General features: G+C 41.5%; 2 protein-coding genes across 9 annotated transcripts; one reads left to right on the top strand and one right to left on the bottom strand.

Annotated features, from left to right (window-relative positions):
- Window positions 1-1,149: 1,149 nt before the first annotated feature.
- LOC111229284 (dynamin-2-like) lies at window positions 1,150-19,965 on the top strand. Of its 7 annotated transcripts, none has more exons than XR_002665401.1 (21): window positions 1,152-1,568; window positions 4,353-4,426; window positions 4,791-4,940; window positions 5,062-5,265; window positions 6,036-6,134; window positions 6,672-6,832; window positions 7,568-7,710; window positions 7,796-7,931; window positions 8,295-8,362; window positions 8,743-8,881; window positions 11,144-11,230; window positions 11,347-11,417; window positions 12,048-12,102; window positions 15,084-15,194; window positions 15,391-15,500; window positions 15,594-15,705; window positions 16,170-16,337; window positions 16,479-16,699; window positions 17,378-17,632; window positions 19,407-19,655; window positions 19,766-19,964. XR_002665401.1 is itself a non-coding variant. In XM_022755554.1 (20 exons), the coding sequence occupies exons 1-20, from the start codon at window positions 1,408-1,410 to the stop codon at window positions 17,959-17,961; spliced, it is 2,592 nt and encodes an 863-aa protein (XP_022611275.1). In that variant the 5' UTR covers window positions 1,150-1,407; the 3' UTR covers window positions 17,962-18,307. The 7 variants fall into 7 exon arrangements, 5 of the variants coding, with proteins under 5 accessions (XP_022611275.1, XP_022611273.1, XP_022611276.1 ...); XR_002665402.1 differs by having other exon boundaries at window positions 19,407-19,511; window positions 19,766-19,961; XM_022755554.1 differs by lacking the exons at window positions 8,743-8,881; window positions 19,407-19,655; window positions 19,766-19,964 and adding exons at window positions 10,082-10,220; window positions 17,895-18,307 and having other exon boundaries at window positions 1,150-1,568.
- Window positions 19,966-20,871: 906 nt separating this feature from the next.
- Window positions 20,872-27,128, bottom strand: LOC111229286 (transmembrane emp24 domain-containing protein 1-like). Of its 2 annotated transcripts, none has more exons than XM_022755558.1 (5): window positions 26,870-27,128; window positions 24,103-24,200; window positions 23,931-24,003; window positions 21,928-22,095; window positions 20,872-21,817 (listed from the first exon to the last, which is right to left on the bottom strand). In XM_022755558.1, exons 1-5 carry the CDS (start codon window positions 27,119-27,121, stop codon window positions 21,767-21,769), a joined length of 642 nt encoding a protein of 213 aa, XP_022611279.1. In that variant the 5' UTR covers window positions 27,122-27,128; the 3' UTR covers window positions 20,872-21,766. The 2 variants fall into 2 exon arrangements, with proteins under 2 accessions (XP_022611279.1, XP_022611278.1); XM_022755557.1 differs by having other exon boundaries at window positions 23,814-24,003.
- Between the last annotated feature and the right edge of the window lie 504 nt (window positions 27,129-27,632).

Genomic DNA, 27,632 nt, shown 5'->3' on the forward strand with positions numbered 1-27,632 from the left:
ATTGCCAGAAATACAGATACAAAGACAATACAGTGTTGTTTGTTTTAGTCAGACCAGCTCACATACAAGCCTCGGGTGTAAGGCAGAGGGAGACGAGTTTCCTGGTCGAGATCAGGGCACCCTGCTGCTCACACTGTATCTCCTCATTTAAAGCAAGAAAGGGAATTTAACCCGAACTACTCGAATGAGCACCCCAGTGCTGACTGCGCAGAACAACTCAATCCATGTCACATAAAGTAATGAAAGTAAAACAAAACAAGGGAACTGAAGAACATTAGGGGAAAGGTTGAAAGAGTGAATTCTGACAACTAACTAAAACTGTAAAACTGTAACTTAATATTTTGATTCTAACGTCACATGGTGAAGCCTCATTTGGGGCAAAAAAAAAATCCAGCAGTTTACACCTTGTATGTGTCTAGTAACTACTTTATTTACTTATTTACTGACTAAACTAAAGGTGAAGTACACATTTTATCTTTCCTGTCACTGTATGCATCTACCACCATGTTAACACTCATGTCCTGTTTATAAGTCTGCACAGTGTCTATCCAATAAATCAATTTAATATATTGTGAAAAACAAAAGGTGTAAGTTCTTCTGTACAAGCCCAATATAAAGGCAATTGTTATGTTTGCATTAAAAGCGAACAGCTTCTTACTAATGATAAAATAAACATGGTAAATAAGAAACATTGGCTTGTATGTGACAAAAGTCTGTTTTCTCGCTCTAATGAGTAAGTAAACTTTATTTCCCTATAGAACATTTACACGGTGACATTGAGTTTCATCGTGTCATTGTCCTTGTGATTCATTGCAGATGCACATAAAGTACAATATTATGAAATACAACAAGAATGTCAGGGAACTTGTAACTAGAACTTATTTTGTTCTTGGTAGTCTGTAAACCAGGTAGGCCAGAGTGAAGCCAATTTAAATGTGTTGAAGGCAAATTTTTTGTAAGTGGCTCTCTTCTTTCCTTCTTTGTCAGTGTATGTCCAAAAACGACTGCTTTGTAAAAAAAAAAAAAGGGAAAAAAAGATGACATGTACTTGTGCTTTGACAGACGTCCCAGCTGACCAATGACTGAGCAAAGTGACGCTCGAGGCGGAGCCACAATCTCCGGCGGAGGCTGGGTGTCGCCTGACCGGATGATGACAGAAGTTTTCAGTCTAATGTGTCCACTTTTATCATGCAATCACCCCGTTTATAACCTCTCCGGGGATCTGGCCGCTGTCAGGACAACTGACTCTTAACCTACTTGTGTTTTAATGAAATAAAGTCACAGGCACTGTGACAGTCTGCATTGCCATCTGGGAACTTTTGCTTTGCTGTCGGAGCGACCCTTTGCCTCTTATTTGACCGGGGAGAAGAGCAGGATAAAGCCCGCTGGGCTGACCGAAGTGCCGCAATGGGAAACCGGGGGATGGAAGACCTCATTCCCCTCATCAACAAGCTCCAGGACGCTTTCAGCTCCATCGGCCAGAGCTGCAACTTGGACCTGCCGCAGATAGCGGTCGTTGGCGGCCAGAGCGCAGGGAAGAGCTCCGTGCTGGAGAATTTCGTTGGAAGGTTGTACTGTTCATATGTAGCCTTGGATTCATCTGATACAGTGAATGTGAATTTTTCTTAGTTTGCGACTGGGTTTGTTCTTTTGATACAAACTAAGCCTTTGCGTCAAAGTCGCCAACTAAGCACTTGGTTACGCGCTGTCTGTGTTGGTGCCTCCCAGTTCCTAATGTTTTTTTTTTTCCAGCGAATTCTTTCCATTTTGGAGTTGAGTTATTCACGATCGACAATTACGCATTTTACGCAGAAAACAGCTGTTGATTGAGAGACAAAAACTGTGGAGGAACTGTTTTAAAAAGCGTTTCAAACAAACTGGCGATCCATATCCTGAATGTACGCAGTTAAAATGTTATTTCCTCAGCAGATATATTAACATTCATCTGTGTGCTCAGTGCTTCATATTAGGCCTATTCTGTCAAACATTGACAAAGGCTGTTTTTCCTTGAGATTGCTTACCCAGTGTTGTAAATAGCCTGCGTCTTTATGGGCCTCACATTACATAGGTCAGGTCAATGTTTTACTTTAAAGGGTGAGGTACAAAACGGTTGGTTGGCAGGTTTGATAAGGTCATTGTCAGATAAAGGAATTACCGGAGAGTTACACTGACAGTAAAAATGAAAATGGCAGGAGTCTGCACTCCCAGCATGCGAAAACTGCTGAATGTCTGTGTGAGGTTGATGAATGAGTTCGAAGGAATTTCAATGAGCAGTTGTGGATCCATCTTGATGACAAATAGCAGCAAACCAACATTAATGCCATATGCTAGGCTCAGTCTGCCCAGTTTATAACAATGTGGGAAGGAATCGCTTTGGCAGTTTTGAAGTCAAAACATATCACACAAAGTTTAGGATGAAATGGGGCCATGAGGAAAGGGAAGGGGAAGAAGGCAAGGCTTTGCTGCTGCAGTACAGGCCTAATCTTCTGAAGATAGCTGCAGCAGCTTTGTGTTTTTGTCTCTAAGTGAAGGTATCCAGAAATGAGAACACTTTACTCGTCTACATGTCAGAATGATTTCGCTTGTTGTCAGAAAGATAGAGAATGTCGATTAGACGGCCACGTCTCCTTTTCTTCCTGTTGCCTTTTGTCTCCAAGTCCCAAGCAGTGGCTGGGGGAGACAGTAGGGGCATTGATGTGTTTGTGCTGGGGTCATCAGTGATGTCACCAGCTGCACTGTCATGTGTATATGACACACTGGGTACCAGATACCCACAGAAGGGTTTTCATGTTTGTTAATTAGCCCACTGACATGCAGAAGTGTAACGCTGCCTGTGACACCATATTTTCAGTTCGTTTTAGTCAGTCAAGGCTACAACAAACAATTATTTCCTTTACACAGTGAATTTTATTTTTTTCTACTCAATAGCGTAGACCAGTGTTTTCCAGTCTGGGGGTGGGGACCCTTCTAATGGGGCACAAGATTAATTTGTGGGGTCAAAGAGGAGATTAATACGACACAATATATGGGGGAAACATTAAGACATTTTTTTGTTGTCACTGCTTTTTTGTGAAATACTTTATGTAATATGTTTATGTATTTTATGCCTCTAAAAATTATTCAAATGAAACAAACTGAAAAGAAAGTCATTCTGTGTTGAAGAGTCACAAGCAGACAAGCCTTAATTTTAAGCCGTCACAAGCTAAGGAGGCTGGGAGTGACTCCTCTTCTGATTGTTTAGTTTATGAAAAATCAAAAAACAAAAAAAAAAAACCCTGAAAATGTTTTGTTTTTGTTTGTTTTGTCATTCAAAATGATTGATGTTTGGTTCTCAGTGATTCAAATCAGAAAACATTACAAGTTACATTTAAGAAGCTGGAACCAGATGATATAAAAGACCGAAACAAATCATAATCACAATTGTTGTGGATTAATTTTTCTGTAGATGGACTGATTGATTCAGTAATTGTTTCAGCTCCAGTAGGGAACCACTGATTTAGAGTATAAAAGTCAAAAAGAAATTGACAGGAAGAGTCCAAACTAACGTCAGACCAACAGCACAAAAGTATTCAAAAAAGGAAATCATAGTATTTGTGTTGTGGTTTGATAAGTGACAGGAAGAGATGAGGAAAGAGGATGGGATTCACAGTTGTGTAACATCCTGAGTGCTCTGTCAGCAGTGGACAGCAGGCACAGGGTGTGCATATGTGCTCAAATAAATGTGTGTGTGTGTGTGTGTGGCCTGGTTACCTTACCTTACGTTAAAACATGACTCTGTCTTTGCCTCTGACCTGGTAAACACACAGGCAGAAAGACAGACAGACACGGACATATTCTCATGGCTTGGAGAGATGTGTAGTCAGTGACCTGGAAATGATCACTATTCTATTGAACAGGAGTTTCCATTCTCATGAACGTGTATGTAATGAGAAGGGCAAACAGAGGCAGAGACGTTTCTCTCTCTTTGCACTATTTATAATGGATAGGGTTGTAAGTCGATCCTGGCCTTGTATCAATAATGCAGCCACTCAGACAGAGGCCTGCACATGTAGTTAAAATTAAAGAGCAAATTTAGAGATTGAACTCTTATTTTGGTAGAAGCAGACATGACATAATTTGAAAATGAAACGCTCATGCGCTTGTGCTCCAGTTCCAGTTTGTATTTATTTGTAACAAGCATCATGTTGCAGTATAATTAATCAAGGGATAATGTTCTGACTGTATTTTAAAATTTTATTTGACATACTGTTGTGACACATGTCGGCCAGCCAAACAGCCATTCGCCTGTCAGTATCTTTTCCCCTAAGCTGTGTATGGGTGTGTGTTAAACTTTGCCTATGTCTCCTCCTCAGGGACTTTTTGCCTAGAGGATCTGGCATTGTCACCCGTCGTCCCCTCATCCTCCAGCTGGTTAACAGTAAAGCAGGCGAGTATGAGTCAAGCAGTTGGGAAAGACTTTGAACTCCAGGCTTTCCAAGAAATAGAGTCAAGTGTGTGTAGCCAGAATCAGCAGTCATATCGAGTAGAAAACTAATGAAACTTAGTAATGAAAAAAAGAATCTGTTTCTGCCGTGTGCAGCAGGTAACAAAATGTGGCAAAAACTAAATAGTGAATGTTTTGGTCATTTCATAGGATGATCATCGGCACAACTTACAGACCCTGTAGTTGTTGTATACTATGCAAATGTACACATGAACGTTTGTGTAGCTGCCAGACATGCGCAGTGTACACTTGTTTCTATATTCATCTCCTGTCCATCACCCTCTGTCCTGTCTAAATCTCTATGCAGAGTATGCAGAGTTCCTGCACTGTAAGGGTCGCAAGTTTGTGGACTTTGATGAAGTCCGTCTGGAGATTGAAGCAGAGACCGACCGCCTCACTGGATCCAACAAGGGCATCTCGCCCATCCCCATCAACCTCCGTGTCTACTCACCCAATGGTAACACACACACACACACACACACACACACACACACATACATACATACAAACTTGCTGTTTTCACCTTCTTTGTAACTGAGTCCTTCCTTCTTTCTCAACAACCCATCAACATCTGTCAGTGCTGAATCTGACCTTGATCGACCTGCCGGGGATGACCAAAGTGGCAGTGGGAGACCAGCCTCCGGACATCGAGCACCAGATCAGAGACATGCTGCTCCAGTTCATCACCAAGGAGAGCTGTCTGATCCTCGCCGTCACCCCAGCCAACACTGACCTGGCCAACTCTGACGCCCTCAAAATAGCCAAGGAGGTGGACCCTCAGGGTAAGGAGAAGTGTGTGTGTGTGTGTGTGAGTGTGTGAGAGACGTTGAAAAATGCATATCCTTGTTTGGAGGATCATGTAAATCTGTATGTTTTTTGCTACCTTTTTTATTGGTATTTCTCCCAAGTGTAACCATTTTTTGCTTTAATTTGGCACAAAGCTAATTACCCTTTGCTGTATCTTGCAGCCATTAGCTCTCTTCTTCATTCTATTAATCTTTGCCTCAGTGCAGGCGACGGCTCATCATAATAATTAAGAATTACATTATTAAAAGACTTCCTGGCAGCATAGATGTATTGAATAAGATTAGCAGAGATATAATTAAATTTAATTATCTCTCCCTTTTGCCCTCTCTCATTCAATCCAGAGGATCTTATTAAGCGTTTCAAGGTACAGGCTTATAACTGTATCTTAACTGATAATCAGCTACTGACCAACAGTTTTACTGCCGTTGTACTAAATTGTCATGTCACACTTTGTAAACAGGAAGTTGACCATGTCCACCTTCACCTTAAGTGTGCTTATGTCCATGATATGGTTTACGCAAGTGACTTTATGCATGTTTACTACTTTATTTTTACTCACTTTGTTGCTAGCATGTAAGCGTTTGGTTACTTATGCTAGTGGCTGTTAGTACCTCTCAGGATGAATTGTATTAACTTTGGTATTCAGTAATATCATGTGATTAAATTATCAGTGTAAATCCTATACTCCCTCTTCCATGTGTGAATAGTATCACATCATTATTAACAATGACACCTTCTTCTTTAGGTCTGCGGACTATTGGTGTGATCACCAAGCTGGACCTGATGGACGAAGGGACGGATGCACGAGACATCCTGGAAAACAAACTACTGCCACTGCGCAGAGGTGAGACCAATCACTCATTTTAGAAGCTTTATTTAAACCCAATAACTGTACAAAATTGTCAAATATTTACAGACAATATATTTTTGCTTCTGTTGAAATCACTATCACAGACCCACAGTTATATCCCAAAACACAGATATTTGCAACAAACAACTGATACTCAGATATTTTATCAGACACACACACATGCGGCACAAATGTCGGCGACATATAATGTGATGTGTTTGTTCTTTAATACTACACATTGGCTTTGAAATTTAAAAGTTACAAAGATTAAAGTGATTCTCAATTATTTACTTTCATTGTGTTTCCATCCACATCACACAAACAGCCCTTCTTATACACAGATCCCCAGTTTTAAGGGGCAAAAAAAGCAACAGTTACCATTAACTTAAAATCACTATTTAATATTGGAAGCTCTTCCAGGCCTGTACTGTGGCTGCTTTCACTTCTTGCTTGTTTTTGGGGCATTTTGCCTTCAGTCTGGACATCAGTAGGGTTTTTTTCATTATGCTATTTGTCTGTATTTTTCTTAAGGTTACATCGGGGTGGTGAACCGCAGTCAAAAGGACATTGATGGGAAGAAGGACATCGGTGCTGCTTTGGCTGCTGAGAGGAAGTTCTTCCTGTCCCATCCTGCCTACAGGCACATTGCAGAGCGCATGGGCACACCACACCTGCAGAAGACCCTCAATCAGGTGAGACACACAACTGATCACACAGGCACACAGTGTATGTCCTTTAGATGCACTTTATGTGGATAAGCTCACAGTGTATGATAGGATAAATAAACATTTCTAAAATTAAAGATTAAAGTTTAATTTTGTGACTAATTTCTAGAGATATAAATATTTTCTCTGGTATATTTTCATTTGTGCTTCATTTGCTGCACTGAACTTAATTACATTAGTTAATTTAATAAGTGAGGGAATTCGTTAATTGAGGTACATAAGTTAATTTAATAAGTGAGTGCAGATGCTTTAATCTAATAGGAGAATGGACTTTTCTTTTGAATTTCATGACAGGTTTTAAACTATGTACAAAAAAAAAAACTGATTAATATTTTGTTCAGCACAGTTTTCCCATATAAAAAGTAAAAGAAAAAATAACTGAAAAAGAGCTGGAAGCAAATCTACGTTTACTTCCTCAATGAGAAATTCAAGATCAGATGATTAGCGGGGGACAATAGCATCAGAAAGACTCAGTCAGACCCAGACTCATATTAGGAGTCTGTTATTCACCAGCTAACAGATGTAATGTAAAATCTTGTGCTCTGTACTGACAAGGTTTCGGATTTCTTTTGTGTCATATAAGAAACGCCTTATGGAAATGTTAACAAGGTTAAAATCACAATTTTCATTTTTAATTTTTGTCCACATATTATTATTATTATGACTTTAATTATTTTTATACCTTTTATTTTTTTTCTCCAGCAACTTACCAACCACATCCGCGACACGTTGCCAGGGTTACGCAGCAAGCTGCAAAGCCAGATGTTATCGCTGGAGAAAGAGGTGGATGAGTACAAGAACTTCCGCGCTGACGACCCCGCACGCAAGACCAAAGCCTTACTTCAGTCAGTACATACACCAGATTCAGGCGCACGAATACATGAATTCAAGAAGTGAAGACGTTTCCCTTGTACTCTGTCAAATCTACAGGATGGTGCAGCAGTTTGGTGTTGACTTTGAGAAGTGCATTGAGGGCTCTGGAGATCAGGTGGACACCTCCAACCTGTCAGGTGGAGCCAAGATCAACCGCATCTTTCACGAGCGTTTTCCCTTCGAGCTGGTGAAGGTGACTATTGCTATGATTTTATTATCATTATGACTTATAGGTTTTATTAATCACATTTAAGTCACATAGTTTTATATTTGTCATTTCATTTGGCAGATACGTGGAGGGATTGTTTCTCTTTTCTACATCAGACTGCATTTACAGTCTGATGTAGAAATTTGTATAATACTGATGTCATAGTGTAGCTATGTTGCCTCAGCTCTCATAAATCCAGTGCTAGGAAAAGGCACACAGATCCACAGACAATTCCTCTTGTCTGGCTTTATGTTTGTTTGTATGTCAGCATAATGCCTGGCACTAAAAAAGTCGCATTAATTTTACACAGAGCAAGTAAATATAAGCCTTTGTTGTACTGTGTCTTAGATGGAGTTTGATGAGAAGGAGCTGAGGAAAGAGATCAGTTATGCCATCAAGAACATCCACGGAGTCAGGCAAGTTGAGACAAACAAACAGAACGTTTGTCTGCTGACCTGTCCATCAGCTTTTTGTTTGTTTCCATTCAGCTTCATAAAGACCTTCAGTCTTGTCTGTCCTCAAGTGTCAGTGTGTGTCCTGTTTTTCCATGTCATGTGTTAAGTGTGCCGGCCAGTCCGTCTGTCTTTGCTTTCTTTTATCTATGACCACTTTTTCTTTATTCCTCCTGCCTGCTGTCCGTCTTCCACTCCACTTCCTTCAGTGTTTCCTCCACCTCAGCGTCTGTCTACTCATGTCTTCCCTGTCTGCGTGCCTGTCTCACACTCTTCCTGTCTGTCTTTCTGTCCCCCTCTCCTGCTCCATGTCTCCATGTCTGTCTTGTCTGTATGTCCTTCAGGACAGGCCTGTTCACCCCAGACCTGGCGTTTGAGGCCATAGTGAAAAAGCAGATCATTAAGCTGAAAGAACCCTGTCTGAAATGCATCGACCTGGTCATCCAGGAGCTCATCAACACAGTCAGACAGTGCACCAATAAGGTATCACTGCATGGTCTCCTGCCTGGCTGCCTCACCCGTTTATACACACCACAGAGACCGGCCAACTTTAGTGCTGCCAGGGGCCATTTTGGTGCCACACAGTTATATAAAGTGCACAGTTTTTTTTTAATTTTTTTTAGCTATGCATTGAAAAATAATGTGGATGAATTCAAACAGATGGCTTTGTTTTTTGAGCCCTGCTTTTGAAGTTTGCTTGATCAGAAGGTAAAGTCGACTGTCCTGGCTGTACTAGGGTGGTGTCTCTGAGAGGCTGTGTGGTCAGAAGCAGACAGGCTGTTACACATTGCTGTAAAAGTTCATTGCAAAACAAGCTGCAGACTTTTAGGCTATAGCTTAAACAAGAGTCTATAGCCATGCTAGCTGCACTATGAGGCTATTACATTACATTTACTCATTTGGCAGACACTTGTATCCAAAGCGACCTTTTAAGTGAGGGACAACACTAAAGCTTCAGTGCAGTAGGAGACCTTGGTGTGAGTATTCAATACTAAATCTATTCAATAACGCAAAGTGCAAGAAGATCAGGTAAAGAAGTGCATAGAAAGTACAGTAATGTCAACATGCAAACATGCTGATGTTCAGCAGGTTAAAACTTTATCATGTTCACCATCTTTGTTTAGCGTGTTAGCATTTGCTATTGAGCACTGAACACAAGTAAACAAGTAATCAAATTGAAAATCCTGACAAGATGGTGGCAATAGAAGAAAAGTTAAAGAAGCAACTAAGTCATTAGGATTCATCATCTGGGATCCAAGAACGTTAGAAAAACATTTCATGACAATCTGTCCAGCTGTCGTTGTTGAGATTTTTCTTTCTGGTCCAAAGTGGTGGACTGACCATTCATAGATTCACACCACTAGCATGGCTCAAAAGCTGTAGGCTGACTCTTAACATACTTAACTGCAATGACCGTGTTTGAGAAGCTGCAGCTTGTTTCTGTTCTGAACATGAAGTAGAACTAACCAAATGCCTGTTTTTTTTTTTTTTTCTTTTCATATTCCTCATCTTCATCTTTCTTTTTCCCTCTTGAAACCTTTTCTGTTTCTCCAAACTATCCCATCCAACCTTGGCTTCCATTTTCCTACCACTGTTCCCTTTTTCCTCACCATGGCCCATGCTGCACCGCCTTCCTCCTTCACCTGACATTAAACATCCAACTCCCATGATGCCTCACCACAGGACAGGCCTGTTCACCCCTGACTTGGCGTTTGAGGCTATAGTGAAAAAGCAGGTCATTAAGCTGAAAGACCCCTGTCTGAAATGCGTTGACCTCGTCGTCACCGAGCTTGTCGCCCTGATCAGGAAGTGCACGGAAAAGGTAAACAGGAACAGTGGAGAGACAGGTTTTAAAAGAAAAGTGATGAATAAAGACAGAGACAGACAGAGAGTGAAGGGGAAAACAGTTGCAAGCAAGGAGCAGAGAGTCAAAGGAAGAAAAAGAGACAAAAATCAAATGAACTAACTTGTCTTTGTCTAGTGTTGTTGATCGTTACCCCTCCCCGCTGCTTCAAGGCTTCACTCAGCACCCACCTCGCCCTGTGGTTCCCTCTTAAATGACAAATCTAGGAGACCTTCCCCATTCTGATCCCGGACCCCTACCAGTCCACTTACCCCATCGGCACTGAGATCTGTGATTTAACAACCCCTCACCCTGCTTCACTTATTAAATCAGATCCCCACTCTCACACCAGGATATTTGGCTGATTAGAAATGGCACAACCGTGGCTGTTTTTCACCCTGTCTTGTCAATGGACATTTGTATGTATTTTTCCTGTGACACACCCTTATCTGCACCATTGACACCGATAAGAAATCCCCAACAAGACTCCACCAGACCCTACCTTAATCTTCACCTCTCTCCGGACTTTAACCTGATTTTTCTCCTAATCCCACCCTGATTTGCTGAGACTCGCTAACAGCTTGAGAACACAACATGCTAATGCTGACTTTACACTTGTAACAGCCTCGGCTGTATGACAACATCTGCAGCTGACAAGAAATCTCAAGCTGATAGGGAACTCATTAGTGCATGCTTCCTCAGTCTTTTATGTGTCAAATGTCTTGCCTTGCCTGTTTTTGTTTATACCGTATATTTACTGACAGTGGATGGATGTAACTGCTTATGTGGATACACAGTGTGTTTACAGTGTTGTGTAAGCGTGCGGGCGGTAGTCGTGTATCGTGTAATCGCGGTGTCTGCAGCGGCGTATTTGTGTGTGTTCTGTGTGTGTGTGTCTATAGCTGGGCTCGTACCCACGACTGAGAGAAGAGACAGAGAAAATCGTCACCACCTACATCAGAGAGCGAGACAGCAAGACCAAAGACCAGGTGTGTGTGTGTGTGTGTGTGTGTGTGTGTGTGTGTGTGTGTGTGTGAGACAGCAGTAGGAATGCACTCTACCTGTACATTTGTACAGTTAACACATGCCATGTTTTGCCCGTCAGGTGCTGCTGCTGATTGACATTGAGCTCTCTTACATCAACACTAACCATGAGGACTTCATCGGATTTGCCAAGTAAGACATAGCTACAGATGCTGATCAGTGAGTTTCATTAGGATCAGCAGAGATGGAGGTCTGCCTGTAAATGTTCTGTGTCCCATGCTCTTTGACATAAGTCAGTTAATACTTAGGGAATCAAAAGAAAAATCAAAGGTGGGGACGGTTATGGTTTCTATCAGAAATTGTTGAAATATTTTGCAGCGCCCGGAAGAAACACCGTCACTAAACCTCAACTGACACTGGACTGATATTGGAGAACATTATATCATCTATGAAAAAGACACTTGTCAGTGCTCTCTGGTGGCCACACTTTGTAATTACGTTACTGTTTCTAAATTATCTCAAAAATATCCTTTGCATTTCTGCACTGCTGAAACTTGTTAGTCAATGGTGGACGCATACATCGACAAGTATGCAGTATATCTTCAGTAATCTAATATGAGGATCTTACCAGCACTGTTTGTAATGCAAACTCAAAATTCCTGAGAAAGCAAGAATTTGCAGAAGCGTTGTGCAACTGCACAACTGTAAATATGAATTATAACATGGTTTTGTCAGGCTATTCCTTCATCCTTGTTTTCCTTTGCCCTGCTTTGAATATGTTTCTTAGACCAGAGTTGATGTTGTTGAATCTCTCTCCTGCAGTGCCCAGCAAAGGACTGCTGCTAACGCTACCAAGAAGAGAGTCATGCCTAATCAGGTAATTAAACAGACACTCTATCCAGGCCACAGAAATCCTTCACACCACTGCAGAACCACAGAAGCTGCATTCTCCTGCTGTTTTTTTTTTTCTTTCTTTATCTTTATTTCTTGTTCTTTCTGTCGTTGTCTCAGCCCATCTGACAGCGCATGTCATTGTTGCCCTTTGTTGCTTCACATTTACACATTTACATCCTCTTGTCTGTGCCCCTCTTGTCTCTTCCCTTTATTTCCCTTTCCTCTTTCTCCTCTTCTGTTCCTCCTTTTTATGGCCCAGGGAGAGATTCTTGTAAGTACCGTACCCCATGCACCTCCACTTGTCACTTCCTCTTTGGGTGGGTGGGGGAGTCAACGGTCATTCAGACCATGTCGAGAGATGAGGTTTTTGCTCCATGATGAAGTACAGGGAAGTGAAACAGTTACACTCATGGGGTTGTTGTGAGAACCAGATCTTTTTCCAAATGGTGGCCATTCTTTCTAATGAAAGTTTCTCGCCCAGCGAACACGCCAAAGAAGATTTTTTTTTTCGCCCTGTTTTGATTCTGCCCTCTGCCACCCACTGAACATGCACGCTAGTGTCTCTTTCCCCTGTCTCGTTGACTTTGCACAAGGATGGTGTCACACAAAAATATCTTTTCTAAAAAGTTTAACTTTAATATAACATCTGTGGCGTCTCTACGGCAGCAGCAGGAAAAGAGAAGGATGAATCAGTAGCTACTGAATCAGACTCGGTCGCAGTCTCTGTCCCTCTGAAGTCAGTCTGGGCCTGGCTGGTTCTGGGCTCCTCTGACTGTACAGCTTCATGGGTGTAGCTCTGTGTGATGAAGGGACGCTAGAGGACTTCACTGGAAATAACCCTCTTGCTCTGATCCACCTGAAACATGGCTTTTAGAAGTTCAGTGCACGACATCATCGAGCTCAATAAGTATTTCAAAACAATGAGAAAATCCAACAACAGTAAAATCAGAATCAAAAAAACGAAATCAGTTAAATAAAAGTAGCTTTAACCCTCTAAACCACCTACTGTACCTCTTTAAGGTTGTTCAATGTGTACCTCCTGTTGCCAATAAAAACCTGGTTTCTTCGACCCTGGTCATGCGACTAAAAGAAAGAGAAGACTTTAGAGACAACTGTGATCAACTTATCTGTAATACTCTCAGACTTAAGAATGTTGAGGTTGAAATAACTTCTGAAAACGTTAAAGCAAAAACTCTGAGGATCCACTGATGGCAAGACATCATGACAAAGCACTGCTTAGTTTTTAGACCAGCCTCTAGAAGATGGTTCGCTGGTTTCCATCTCCATCTGGACATAAAACACAGTGTCAAATCAAAATATCCAACACGGGTGATAAGATCCAGCCGGGCTCTCTGTACACTGTGAACCGAACTGAGGCGTGATGCAGCAATTTGTTTACTACAGTTTGCTTGGTAATGCAGGGGAAGAGCAAAGCCTCAACACAGGTGTGCGCAGAGCTACACCGAAGTCAATCGGCTTCACGGTGAAGGTCTGGCTCTCGCCCTTCACCACCGTTATGTTGTCTGGCCTCAGAGCTGCACGGATCACCCCGACGCTCTTCAGCCCATTTGATGCTGAGGCCAACTGCAAGTAAAAACGGATTTCAGAGCAACATTTTACTGAGAAATCAAGTAATTCCCATTAATTAGTGGATAGAGTTCAGCTTTGGAGAACCGTGGTGCACGAGTTTGCACCGTTGACCTATATCAAGCCCTCTTAACGGGGCGCTACCTCGACAGCTTCTTAATTAGTCCCTAGAAAGAAACCTCACAAATATCGGATGAATTTCCCTGTGCTGCTTCCTGGTGTGACTGGGTCTTAAAACTTTCAGCGTTGAGTTCTGAAACTGCATCTGGATGATGGATCTGATCTCACTTAAAGGCACGGAAGGTGGATGGTTCTGGCCTTGCTCCCTCTGATACTCAGTCAAGCTCATATTCAGTGCTTCAAATACAAGCCCTGTGGAGCAATTCATCTGGTATCCGTCATCGAAAGTCACAGTGTTCCTCTGGTGCAGGATGTGGCTCATGAGCTCCTGCAGCAGGGATTGCCTGGAGATACAAGTTTTGCAGGCTTAGGTATCAAGACATCGTAGTAGGACAGGACAGTAAATATAAATCTAAGATTATCAGATGCATCTGACATGATACTAATATCTTTGCTACCTTGTCTTATGGTACCAACAACATTTAATTATGTTTTTGCATCAGTAATTCCTAAAAAAAAAAATTGACAGCTGTTTTTGACAGTTGTCATTCCAGAGGCAAACATCTGGCTTTAGAGCTGATACCTGCTGCTACTGTATTGATAGAAAAAACGCCTGGACTGACCCCATATCTGAAGCCCCTGGATCAGCTCGGAAAGTTTTTGGTTTCGCTCTAGTTTGAGGAAATAGATCATCACAACTTTTATCACCGTGTGCTCTGTTAAACTTTTGAACTAGTTGACACATATTCCCAAAGTGCCCTGATTATAATGTCGGTCTGTGGAGAAAATGCTTTTAAGTCTTTTGTTGCAGCACTTTAGCTTGTCACTGGGAGAAATACAGCAAACTGCTCTCCAACTGCATAATACATTCATGGTTACACCTCCCAGACTAGAGTGTTGCATATGTCCGCTTATTACCCCTGTGTGTCTCTTTGTCCCTTTGTCTTCTTGTCCGTCAGTCTGGCAAAGAGAGGGATGCAGAGAAGGTGACTTTTCATTGGAACCTGTCATCATTTGTTTTTACTCTCTACCTATGTTTCTACTTTTGCTGATACTGTAGGAGTTTTGTATTTATGATGAATACTATTGCAGTTGCATGGCTGTTGTGCTGTTTTTAATGTTGCCGTGAGATTTCTTTGCTCATGTACAGTATATGTTTTGGGGTTTCATTTGTTTTCAGTGTTGTATTTGCTTGCTTCAGACAAACCCCTCTTGTGAGGTGTGTAGTTTAGTCAACTGTTGGACTCTCGTGTGCAGGTGATCCGCAGAGGCTGGCTCACCATCAACATCAGTATCATGAAGGGAGGATCCAAGGACTACTGGTTTGTCCTGACTGCCGAGTCTCTCTCCTGGTATAAAGATGAGGAGGTAAGGCCGCTTACAGGACAGTCAGTGCACAGAAATATATAGCTTACTCTCCTTTTCTCTATCGGGTACAATCTTACTTGCTGTACCTTTTTAGAGATCACTTCACGGGTGCACTGTTGGGTTTGTGTTTTTGAAATTATTTGTAATAGTTTATCTTCTTTTATATTCATCACTACATCACTGTGTGTTTTGTCAGGAGAAAGAGAAGAAGTACATGCTGCCTCTGGACAACCTGAAGCTGAGAGATGTGGAGAAAGGCTTCATGTCCAGCAAACACGTCTTTGCCATCTTCAACACTGAACAGAGGTGTGGGTTGTAGCATCTCCTAAAACATGTATGTTCATGGCGTTGGTCTGTTTTCCTCTCTGGTTAATGGTCGTGCATGTGTGCCTTTTGCAGAAACGTGTACAAAGACCTGCGTCAGATTGAGCTGGCATGCGACACTCAGGAGGATGTGGACAGCTGGAAGGCTTCGTTCCTCAGAGCTGGTGTTTACCCAGAGAAAGACCAGGTACGTAGGAGTATATTGACATTTTGAATACTGCAGGTCATTTATGATTTGTGTTTTTAAAGAACTGCATCGTTTCTTTAAATGTAACCTAAAGCATTTTTAATGATACACAAAAAAAAAATTTGTTTGCCAGTAATTTCTGTCGGTTGTTATATATTTGGGTAAGACTAGTTTCTGAAGTTTTAAACTCAATTTCGCATGAAATTATTTTTCTTTAGATTTAAATATTTCCAGGGCAGGTCTGCAGATCGCTACTCTACAATATACTGTGCAGATACTGTGCAGCTGTTTATTCAGTACACTCCCCTGCTGGTTCAGGAAGCAGGAATCCAGCATTTAATAAAGAAACAGATGTGCCTTGAAATGTATTTGCAATTGGGTAGACGTGAGCTTGAGGTCTTACCAACATCTCTACATCTCTCTGCTTCCGCCTCTCTCTCTCTCATCGTCTCGGTCTCCTCCAGCCTGAGAACGCGGACGCGTTGAATCCTAGCGACACCGTGTCCATGGACCCTCAGCTGGAACGGCAAGTGGAGACCATCCGCAACCTCGTGGACTCCTACATCGGCATCGTCAACAAGTCCATCAGAGACCTCATGCCCAAGACCATCATGCACCTCATGATCAACAGTGTACGTCCTCTGTTTTATCCGTCTCTTTCTCATACTCAGTTTGAAGGGTTCTCGGATCGAGAGAAGTATGGTGAATGAAATATTTGTTGGAAAGTAATTTATGAGCCCCCCCCCCCTTCCCTTTTCCTCTCCCGTCTCCAGGCGAAGGACTTCATCCACTCTGAGCTGCTGGCCTACCTGTACTCAGCAGGAGACCAGGGCAGTTTGATGGAGGAGTCAGCAGAGCAGGCTCAGAGGAGAGATGAGATGCTGAGGATGTACCACGCTCTGAAGGAGGCCCTGGTCATCATTGGAGACATCAGCACCACCACTATTTCTACCCCGGTGCCTCCGCCAGTAGACGACACCTGGATAGAACCAAGGTACCAAACATGAAAAAAAAAACATAAATAGTGGAGTATTTTGATTTTTTTGGTTTATGTTGACCTGTGAACAAGTCGGCACTATTTGCAATAAACTGGTTCCAATTTTGTATTGCATGTACATCAATTTGATTTAGTCTTTTTTTATGAACTAGTTTGAGCTACTTTTTCTGAGTAGCTTCAGTGGGCCAGACCAGATTCCTCCCTACAGTAGCTTTGCCTCCACAAAAATGTGCATTTCATCACAAAATTGATGGATTCTAGAAGAACAGAGCATTTTGCCTGATGCTCACTGCTAAAATACAAACTGACTTTATTATACAATATATCCAGCAGGGGTCCTCTAGTGACTGTCTTATTATTTTCCAAGCTCTCAGACTGCTTAGACTTCTGGTTATTTCTTTCTTTCTTAGTTCTAACTCATATTACAACTAATTGCTTTGACTCAACCTTGAACATGCACAAGTCCACAAGGCAGGGAAACTTTTAAGGATGTTTATTAGGAGTTCAGCAGATATATCAGATCAGGTGCACCTTGATCAGGCTACTTTCATTAAAGTTTAATCTCAACAAGACTTATTTAAATAAAGAAAATCTATAATGTTAAAAGGACTTCAAACAGATATCTCATTTTCAAATGTAACTCTTTACTCAAAGCATCCTGTCCTTGTTTGTCAGTCCTCAACAAGCATCCCGCCCTGCCTCAGCAACAGCGGCCCCTCCCAGCCGACCCCCAGGAGTGAGGGGGCCCACCCCGGGTCCTGCACCCCCCCTCAACCCCTCACCAGCATTTGGAGTACCGCCTGTGCCTTCGCGACCGGGCCCTCCACTGGGGCAAACGGCTTACTCCAACGATCCCAACTCCGGTGCTGTGCCCCTTGTCCCCTCAAGACCGGCCCGTGTGCCTCCTGCGCTGCCACCGGGGATTCCCAGGTAAAGCCCCGCATGTACACACACACACACACACACACACACACACACACACAAACACACACACAAAATGTAAAGCTATTTGTGGCTTCGGTATTGCTGGTGAAGGGTTGTTCTATACATTTTGGCTTTTGGTGGTTTGGGAATGATTAGTGCATGACTATCTCATGATATTTTGCCTTGCATGTTTCATCCCTACCTCCCTCCCTCCCCCTCCCCCCCCAAAACCCTCCCCTCCTCTCTCTCAACTCTCTTCCTGTAGCAGAAGACCCCCGGCTGCTCCCAACCGACCCACTGTCATACGTCCTTCAGAGCCCTCCCTGCTTGACTAGAAACACAGACACACATACGCAAACACATTTCTTTTTGTTTACACTTTTATATTTCTCTTGAGCAGAGATAGTCATTAAACATTTTTTTTCATGTGTATTCCTATAACCACAAACCTTGTTCTACTGTAACTGGTAATCTGATGCTGTTTCAGTCTGTGCATTTCAGAAACATTATGTATGTAATTTTGACATTTCGTGCAGGTAGCTTTTTTAACATGATGACATTTTCTGCTTCCAGTATTATGAAAAGGGATACATTCGATGATTTTATTGACTTAAAGGTTATGAACCGAGCAAGTCATCTTGAATTTTTGTTTCATTTGAAATGAAATGTGTCTCAAAAAAATATATATGATTCATAACTTTTTATATAATGGTTAGGAAACACTTTTAGAAGCAATTTTTTTGTGAGTTGGATACTTGCTAATGTTCTGTCAGTAATCACACTAAGCACCTCATTAAGTAAAGCAGCACTTTTTGATAAAGTCCTTTGCCTCTTCGTTGTTGTTAGATCTTCAAAGTTGGCCTTCAAATGAGCTTATTAAAATCAGACTGACCAATGGAATTTGTATGCCTCAACATTTTATCTTATTACTTCATTGCAAGTTTTTTTTTTTTTACAAGTATAGTTAGGCTTTAGTGTTTCTCCTTTGTGGACCAATTAAACATGAGACAGGAGGAAGAGGGTTGGGGCAAGGCACTGCAGCAGTGGGATGTCCTCTGGTGTAATACTGATAATTATACAGTTGTTGAGGTAAGAAGGACCTTGCCCAGCCAAACTGCTGACAGTTACCTCCCACAGCTTAGTGAAAAAAGTGCCTTGAGCACAAACAGTTTTGTAATTACTTCACAAATCGTCATCTTAAAAAAAGCCATAGTGAAAAAAAAAAGTTAATGTAAGAAAAAAGAGCCTCTCTTTCAGAAGATGTATAAAGTGATGGACTGAATAAATGAGTAGAAAAAGAAGGTGTGGTGGCTGGTGCTTCTTCTTATTATTTCCCTCATTTCTTCTCTCATGCCACAGTGTACCGTTTCCGTGCACAACCAGTAAATATGCAGCAGGTGCTTCCTTCCTCCCCGTGATACGATCAGTGTATAGTTGAGATCAAGACCGTCTGATTTGCATGAGTCAAATGAAGAGAGCTGTGCAGAACAAGAACGTTTCACTTTTCTGTGTGCAGCATGGCATGACCTGCTGCATTTAGTGTATGATGGAGCTGCGGGTCACCATGGTAACCCACGGTTGCCAGTAGCAACACACAGTAAAGAAGGTGTTACACATTGCTTTTGGGGCTGTTCATAGAGCTGCTGCACAGAAATGAATAAAGGTATGCAATCCCACTCGCCTGCTGTCCCTCTCCATTGTGTTTGTTAGCTGCGTGTGTGACTGATCCACTTAACGATGAGAAACTGACTGGAAATCTTCTCATGGTGTTCTCACACAGGCGACCTCCACAAGTCCCCTCTCGTCCCAACCACTGGTGAAGGAAACGGATGTTTTCCCACTCACACTTGGACTCCCTTTGATGCACGTGGCATCAGAAGTTCAGGTGCACCAGAAACTCCAGAGCTGTTTCCAATGTAAAATTTATAGTTAGACATTTAAGGAAGGGAAAGATGCAGGAATACTGGGTCGACATTATGACAGCGGTTGTGTCTGGAGAGCATTGTCCACAGTGTCACTGTACATACAGGTATGTTATTAAGCTTGCACAGTATTTTTAGTATTTAATATGTACTGTATATCAATCATCTTGTTTTTCTCTTTGCCCATGAATACTCTGGAAATACTTTGTCCCATCAGTTTGAGTCCTCACTTGAAATGTCTCGTCAATCCTGAGGAACTAAAAGTAAACGGAAGAAAAATCAAGTTCAAAGATCAAGAAACTGCATCTTGACACAAACTTGGCAAGAAGCTCCACATACAGTACAGTGTGTTGTTATATCCTCCTTCAAGACTAAAGAATAAACTAATTTACACACCAGCTGCTTCTTTGTTTTCTACTATATTCCATTATACACAAGTTTTAACTTAACTCATGAGCACTTTTCTGGCCAGCCACACTTGTCACTTCACACTGCACGATAAAGCAGAGACGCATCAGTGTAATAACTTGGCGGTTTGGTAGTTCAGTGTTTTTCAAAAACTGCGAAATAGCAACAAGTGCAGTTAATTCATGCTGATTCTTTGAACATCTGATTAAATATTACTTGGTATTTAACCTTTAAACCAGCTTCAACTGAATGTCACATAATATCAAAGTTGTTTTTGTAAATGGCTGTATTAAGTTTTTGATAAGGTCAGACATTCGGGGGAGCAGTATCTGCAGGAAGAAAGTGCAACTACACATGTTGGTCACACCTGATTGCTTGCCTCTATATGGCTCTGGGGAAAATACATGAGCTGATAAGCTGCGTTATGTCATTTAAAAAGAATAAGATGCAAAAATGATAAAAAAATAAATTTGGGTTGAAACTGTGCTGCGTGATAAGCTGTCACTTCATCATTAAACACATCAGTGTCAACAGCGCTGAGGTTTCTCAGGATTTACATGCACAAGAAGCATCCTTTTAAGAAAACTGCCTTTAGGAAACCTTTGTTTTTGCTTTATTGTGCTGTTTTAAATGACCGTGACAAGTCATACAGAACACATTTAGAAAAATTATTCATTTGGCCGCTCTCTCCATTTTTATTCTAAAAAGGCAACTCACATTAAACCATCAAAGTTTTTACTGTGTAAAAAAAAAAAAAAATGCATTTATTAATGTGAATGACGTTCATGAAAACCTGATTACCTTAATTATCTTATTGAACATGTAACGAAAGTCTTAAAAAAAAGAAAGAAATCACTCCATGGCTGTTGAGTACACACAAAATGTCACATTGTGTTGACACAGTAAACACACATCAGAATAAAAGCAAGTTTGATCATCAAGAAACACAAACACACATTTAACAATTGACACATTGAACAAAAAAAGTTTGTTCAGACTGAATTATCTTGATGCATATCTACACTGACATACATATGTGTCTGGAGGAGTACTGACACATGTACGTTATTGGCAATCGCACTGGAAATCATTCCTGTTTCTTACTCGACATTCTTTTTTGTCAACATGGACTTGTACTGGCACATGAAAAGAAATCAGTAACATCTCAGAAAAACAAAAAACAAAAACAGAAGGAGCCATTTGGATTGATAAATCACCAATATAATGGCAGGATCTTACAGTCAGGAAGAACAAATACGCCAACAACCCTATTGCACATTGTTTTCACTTGTAAACCGATAAACTAGGCGTTCTGTGGATTAGTTTAGTAACGTCATAGAACCGACATTTAACCTTTAAGAAGGACGATTTCACCTTTTGTGGAAAAATCCCCCCCCCCCAAAAAAAAACCTCAAACGCTTTCAAACAACAAAGGACAGTACTTATATAATATTTTTTGTTCTGTCTATGTAGACCTTGTTTTTCAAAATGTACTTTCTCTCTGGTTTGTGGTTTGTGTACTTTCTCTCTGGTTTGACATTAAAGGCATTTCATTAAATTAAATGACCAACTACAACTTCCGCAGTCTCTTCCTTGTCTGGTTACCCTTCATGATCCACAGCAATAATATCTAATTGTTGCTCACAAACTGAAAACAAGATTTTAGAAAAAAAAAAAGGTCCAGTAGAGCTGATGTTGAATGCTGGTGTTCATGTAGACAAAATGAGAAGTAATGGAGTACAATCTAAGCAGGGAACCAGTTACCCAGTTTTCTTCCCAGCTTGACTTGTGATGCAGCACAACGGTTTCTTTATGTGTAGACCCTCCGCTTATCGTCAAACAGCTTACGGACAGTGTAGACCTGGGAATGGAGAAGTAAACAGACAAGATATCACGATGTTGGTCATTGTGATTTAAACTGCTTGTCAGAAATGTGATTACCCCAAACTTCCCCTCCAGCACTCTGTTTACCTGAGTGAGGGCCACACACAGCATCACCAGCACACTGGCACAGGACCAGAATGAGACCCTCCAAAGGTTATCTTCCAGAAGGTTTCGGTCCCGCGCTTCAAAAGCCCGCAACACTGTCTGCATCTGCCGGCTGCGCTCCAAGCGTCTGTGCAGAGAGTCCATGGACTCCTGAGGAAATAGTGAGGAAAGTTTTTAGGGTTTTAAGCAAATGATGGCTGCAATAAAAGAAAAGCGGGAGTTAGCGGCTGAGAAAACAAAATGAATTTGTCATTTGGTCTCAAAAGTTTTCAACTGTTAACACATCCTCTGTTTGTTTTTATTTTCATTTTATTTGTGAGTTTTCAATTTTATAAACAAGTAACACAAATATAGAAGGAAATACTGTTCCAGGAGAAAAAGAAAGAAAAAGGAAAGAAAAAGAAAAAAGAAATTAATAAATAAAAATAGATAAATAAATAAAGACCCTGCTCTTAAAGGGCACAAGGTATTAGAGTTAACATAACAATAAGCGCCAGCCTGAAAATGGATGTCTAAAGCATATTACATTCACCAAGAGAAGCATACATATACATATAAAGAGTACATGTACAAACATACCATGTATACACATCTGTATCCACAGACATACATGCACACACACACACACAATGCTTTACACTCTTGATAAATAAAACAGAAGTGGTTGCCACATTCTATCAAAGGTCGTAGAGCGAATACAGTTCATTTATCTAATCCTCTCCAGATGCAACAATTTAGTGACCTCTTCTAGCCAAGTCTTAAAAGAAGGCAAACACATCCTCAGTAGAGGACCTTGGTACAACTTGACCACTTCAACAGGTTATGATTTTGTGTCACATCAACCTTTCAGCTGGCAAAGCATAATACTGGTTCATTCAGCCATTGCTGTGGTTTGCCACGACATAAACCGGCTAAAGGTTATGATTGACATTATTCTACATTTTCCATATTGTCAGAAAATCCCATGAGGAGTCCAAAACCAACACTACGTGTGTTGGTCTGTCAATGCTTTCCCACTTCCCCTGTCGGTCTGTATCTACTGAAGACAAAATAAAATAGGTAAGAGATACGGTACGTGGTTTTATTTTATTTTTTTTTCAAATTACAAATAAGTTTATAAACCAGCTGGACACTGTATTTATTAACGAAAATTACTGAAGCAGGAGTTAGTAGTTCATTTGTGGGGACTATTTTCATCCGTGGATTAACACACGTTTTGTGATCTAGTGAGAATTTACAGCAGCAGAACTGTGTGTGCAGGATTGACTTCAAATGAACTACATTTAAAATCAACCTATGTTCATTGTAATGAAGGATCATGTCGCCCAGTGAAACGGTGTCGCTCCCTGATGTGTATTTAATAGATTTTAGAGAAGAAAGGAAGTCTGTGGCACAGAGGAAGGAGGTGCGTGTGTGGCCACACACAAAATACATGTTAGTAGGATCAGTTAATTGCTGGTTTCAGTCTTTTCATGGGATTTGTTGACAATAAGAAAAATAGAGAATAATGTCGGTTATCCTTTGAACAGCCAAATTATCGAGGGAGCTTAATAGTTAATGAACAAACCCAGAAAACAATCATCTGGCTGATTGTTTTCAAGCGATAATTAATATTATTTGATTCTGAGACAAATGTTATGAGAGGAAGGGCAGAGCTAATGAATCAAACCATGACAAATTTGTCCTGATTTGTACCTACACAACAACCCTGTTACAGTCATCTCTCCTTTCCTTGCCTGGATGTTGTTTAGATATTGTTTGATATTGTCATCTTTCCCAACAGCAGGGGTTTGTTAAAAGGTCTGCTGACACAGTGGACTAGATTTCCTTCTTTGAATTAATTTCTAAACCACAAACATGCATCTCACCCGGATGTCTTCCAGCTTGTACTCCAGCAGGCTTCCATCAGGCTCCTCTAAACCCGCCCACTCCTCATCTCCACCCACATCCCCTCCTTGACCCTCGATGATAATTTCAAAGAATACCATCTTCTCTGAGAAGCGACTGAAGCTGTTGTCAAAGCAGATCTGATAGTCTCCCTCCTCTGTAGGCTCCACCCTGGAATAACAGGAAATAATATACGGTCAAAAATACAGTCAAATAGACTGACACATGAAATATGATCCAGGTCTCAGGCCAAAGGGACGTAGCACTAACACATGGACTCCGTCAGAGCGTCGAGACTCCATGATGAGCCGGACGCCTTCTGGAGAGAGGATGGTGACGTCAACATCCATACCAGCACCTGCTATCACCTGGATGTAGACACACAAATACATACAGTCACTGATGAGCAGGCTCACAAATATAATCTACAACACTTTCTTTCTTTTTTTGAGTGTAGTAGTATGTGTACGGAGACAGGGGACATGCAACAACGATCATACCAGGCAGACTGCGGTCATATATGGGTCTTAACTGCTAGGCCACCAGGTCGCCCCAAGCCAAACAGTTTTAAGAGAGATTACATGTGTGTTGCAAGAGGGAGCATAATGTTATCTTTAAGACTCTCCCACTAAACAAATACACTACTGACTGGTAGAGCTTCACATTATGAGATGTGCTCCTGTGTAAATAAATGACTTTAAAGTCACATTCACAGTGGCTTCAGAGTGTGCTCAGTCCCCTTCAGCTTTATTGTGCTGTAGATTTCATTTTAAACGGATAAAAGTGCCATTGTTGCCCATCTGCCTACACTCAGTGACCCACAGTGAAGACGTGTCTTTAGAAATTTTTGCAACTTTATTAAAAATGAAAAATTGAAATCACTCATTTACAAAAAGTATTCAGACTCTTTTTTGTGGCACTCAAATTGAGTTCATCTGTGGCAAAATGAGTTGATTAGACAGAGGTTATAAAGGCACATATTTGTGTAAACAAGGTCCCACAATTCACACTGTATGCCAGAAAAAAAAAACAAGACATAAAGTCCAAAAACGCACTGTAGACCTTTTTGATAAAATTGTGGCTAGGCATAGATCACGGCAAGCACACAGAACCATTTCTAAAGCCTTGAGTGTTCCCAGGAGCACAGTGGCCTCAATAATTGTGGAATGGAAGAAGTTTGGAAACACCAGGATGCTTCCTAAAGTTGGCCAAACTGAGTGACCAGGCAAGAAAGGCGTTGGTCCGGGAGGTATCCAAGAACGGTCACTCTCACAGAGCTTCGGAAGTCCCCTGCAGAGATGGGAGAACCTGATCTAAGGACGACCATCTTGGCTGGATGGAAGCCACTCTGAGTAAAAGGAAAATGACAGTCCGCTTGGAGTTTACCAAACAACATTTAAAGGACTGTTCTTCACCTGGCTAATACCATCCCTATGGTGAAGCATGTTGGTGTCAGCATCATGCTGTGGGGACGATCCTCAGTGGCAGGGACAGGAAGACTGGACATGAAGGGTGCATTAAGCAAAATACAAAGAGGTCATTGAAGAAAACCTGCCTCAGAGTATATGCGACCTGAGACCAGGGGTGACAGATCAGCTTTCAGCTCAACAGTGACCTGAAGAGTACAGCCAAGACAACGCTGCAGTGGCTTCAAGACAAGTCTATGACCGTCATTAAGTGGCCCAGCCAAGGCCAAGACTTAAACCGCATACAACAGTTGTGGAGACACCTGAAGATGGCAGTTCACATACGCTTCACATCCAATCTGATGGAGCCTGAGAGGATCTGTCAGGAAGAATTGTATAAACTGCGGAAATCCAGGTGTGAAAGTTTTGAAGAGACTTACCAAAGAATCAGTACTGAGTTAATGCTTTGACTTGACTTGAGTGTAGCTTGATGGTTTGAATACTTTCTGAAGCCACTGTATATGGTGATGCAGTTTTGGCAGTAGTTGAGCTGAAACAATCAGTCAATCAATTAATCGGTCACAATCTGGATAATTGATTAATCATTTAAGTAATTTTATAAGCAAAAATACCCGGATTCACTAATTCTAGTGTCTCTAATGTGAATATTTCTTACATTTCCATAGTCCCCTGTGACAGTAAATGTAATATCTTTGGGTTTTGGAGTGTTAATTAGACAAATTAAGCTATTTGGAAATGTCTGGGAATTAACAATGGACATTTTCGCTATTCTCTAACATTTTACAGACTGAATGATTACTGGAGAAACTACTGGGCAGATTAATGTATAACAAAAACAAGTGTTAGTTGACATTTCACCATGTGGGCAGAGCTCCTGTGACTCTAATGGGGGTGGGTTCCTGCATATCAACATTAGTTACTGACTAACATTCAGCTCTTGATCTTTAAGGATTTTGAACTCCTGTTTGATTAATCTTAAGACAACAGATATTTTTCCCTCCTGTTCCTCCAACACTGTCCTGCGTGGACCAGGATCAGGATCAGGATTTCACTCCAGGTCTTTAAACTTCTGGATGACCAGAGGCTACCAGGATGTGAAACATACAATATTTACATATTGTCACGTTCTTCTTTTCGACATACGAGCAGTGTGTAGCGTATTATCTCGTTTCCTGTACAGTATTTTGTTATCGTCGATCTTTCTATGTGAAGTTCTTGTGCTCGTTTCTTTCGGGAAGCACTTATTTTATTGCTATCTTGCATAAAAGGTGCTAGACAAATAAAGTTTGACTTGACGTTTGTTTAACCACAGTTTTTCAACTTATCTGCACGATGTGTAATCGACATGTAATGGTTACAAATGAGTTGCGATATTAGTTGCGTTTACTCCCACAGAGTGAAGTTATGAGCTGTCATTCCCTACAGCTGCAGTTCAGTGCTGGCTCATCAAAGATGTGCGTACAGCTACACCACCAATATGTCAGCTAGCTGAGGGAATGACGGCTAATGATGGTCAGCCATCAGCGTCCTGCTCCTGTGTCCTTTAACAGATGGTCTGTACCAGGTTCACACAGTGGGTGGATGTGTCTGCCGACCACACACATAGTTACCTGATACTCGACCTCCATTGTGCCATTCTTTACTGCTGTTTGAAAGAAACACTCCGATCTTCCGGCTGGCAGCAGAAACGTGAACTCGCTGTCTTGGCTCTGTCCAAAACAGCGCACAGACCCTAAACACCACCCGAAAATGACTGCCAGGACAAACAGTCGCCCCCCGCTCCCCTCTTTCCTCCGGATAAGGTCCATGGTGAACATATTCCCAAAAACAACGCTATCTAAGTTCAGCCATCTCCGTCGCATCCCTCTTCCGCAGCAGAACTTTGCGGTGTTGTGATTGGACGGAGGCCCGCGAACGAGGGCAGCGCTGCGGACCAATCAGAGGAGGAAGAGTAGCAATCTTCCTCCAATCACTGCAGAGCTGAGGGCTGTGCGACCACATGCATATGGGGAATAGTAATGCTGATAGTGTGCAGTGGCCGAAACGACCTAAAGTAAAGTAAAACTCAGACCGTGGAAATAATTGCATGGCAGTACCTCCCAAAGGCCCAGGGCAAAATTTGTTGTTGGGCCCCTACTAGCCCCTTCTTATAAATAGCAGTTTGATTATTTCCAGAGGCAACTAGAAACCAATCAATAGTCTAAAGCAGAACTGATTTGTGGTTTAAGTGATTAGTCAATTGAAAGAAAATGAACTAGCAACAGTTTTGATAACTAATTAAGAGTTTAAGCCATTTTTAAAGCAAAAATGCCTAAAATTCACTCATGCTAATCTCTGGCATGCTGTAGCACCAAGATCAAAAGGTGGCTGATG

Source organism: Seriola dumerili, unplaced genomic scaffold (assembly GCF_002260705.1).
Source record: "Seriola dumerili isolate Sdu_G_001 unplaced genomic scaffold, Sdu_1.0 BDQW01000230.1, whole genome shotgun sequence".
Taxonomy (NCBI): domain Eukaryota; kingdom Metazoa; phylum Chordata; class Actinopteri; order Carangiformes; family Carangidae; genus Seriola; species Seriola dumerili.

What these genes read in the sequence shown, in the direction of transcription:
- LOC111229286 (XM_022755557.1), bottom strand. Translation starts at nt 27,121, where the DNA reads ATGCGACGGAGATGGCTGAACTTAGATAGCGTTGTTTTTGGGAATATG. An exon ending in CGCTCTGACGGAGTCCATGT is followed by an intron (nt 24,004 to 24,102) that starts GTTAGTGCTACG and finishes CTGTTATTCCAG; the next exon opens with GGTGGAGCCTACAGAGGAGG. An exon ending in TGTGTGTGGCCCTCACTCAG is followed by an intron (nt 21,818 to 21,927) that starts GTAAACAGAGTG and finishes CTCCATTCCCAG; the next exon opens with GTCTACACTGTCCGTAAGCT.
- LOC111229284 (XM_022755552.1), top strand. Translation starts at nt 1,408, where the DNA reads ATGGGAAACCGGGGGATGGAAGACCTCATTCCCCTCATCAACAAGCTC. An exon ending in GCTGGTTAACAGTAAAGCAG is followed by an intron (nt 4,427 to 4,790) that starts GCGAGTATGAGT and finishes ATCTCTATGCAG; the next exon opens with AGTATGCAGAGTTCCTGCAC. An exon ending in TTCCCTTCGAGCTGGTGAAG is followed by an intron (nt 7,932 to 8,294) that starts GTGACTATTGCT and finishes ACTGTGTCTTAG; the next exon opens with ATGGAGTTTGATGAGAAGGA.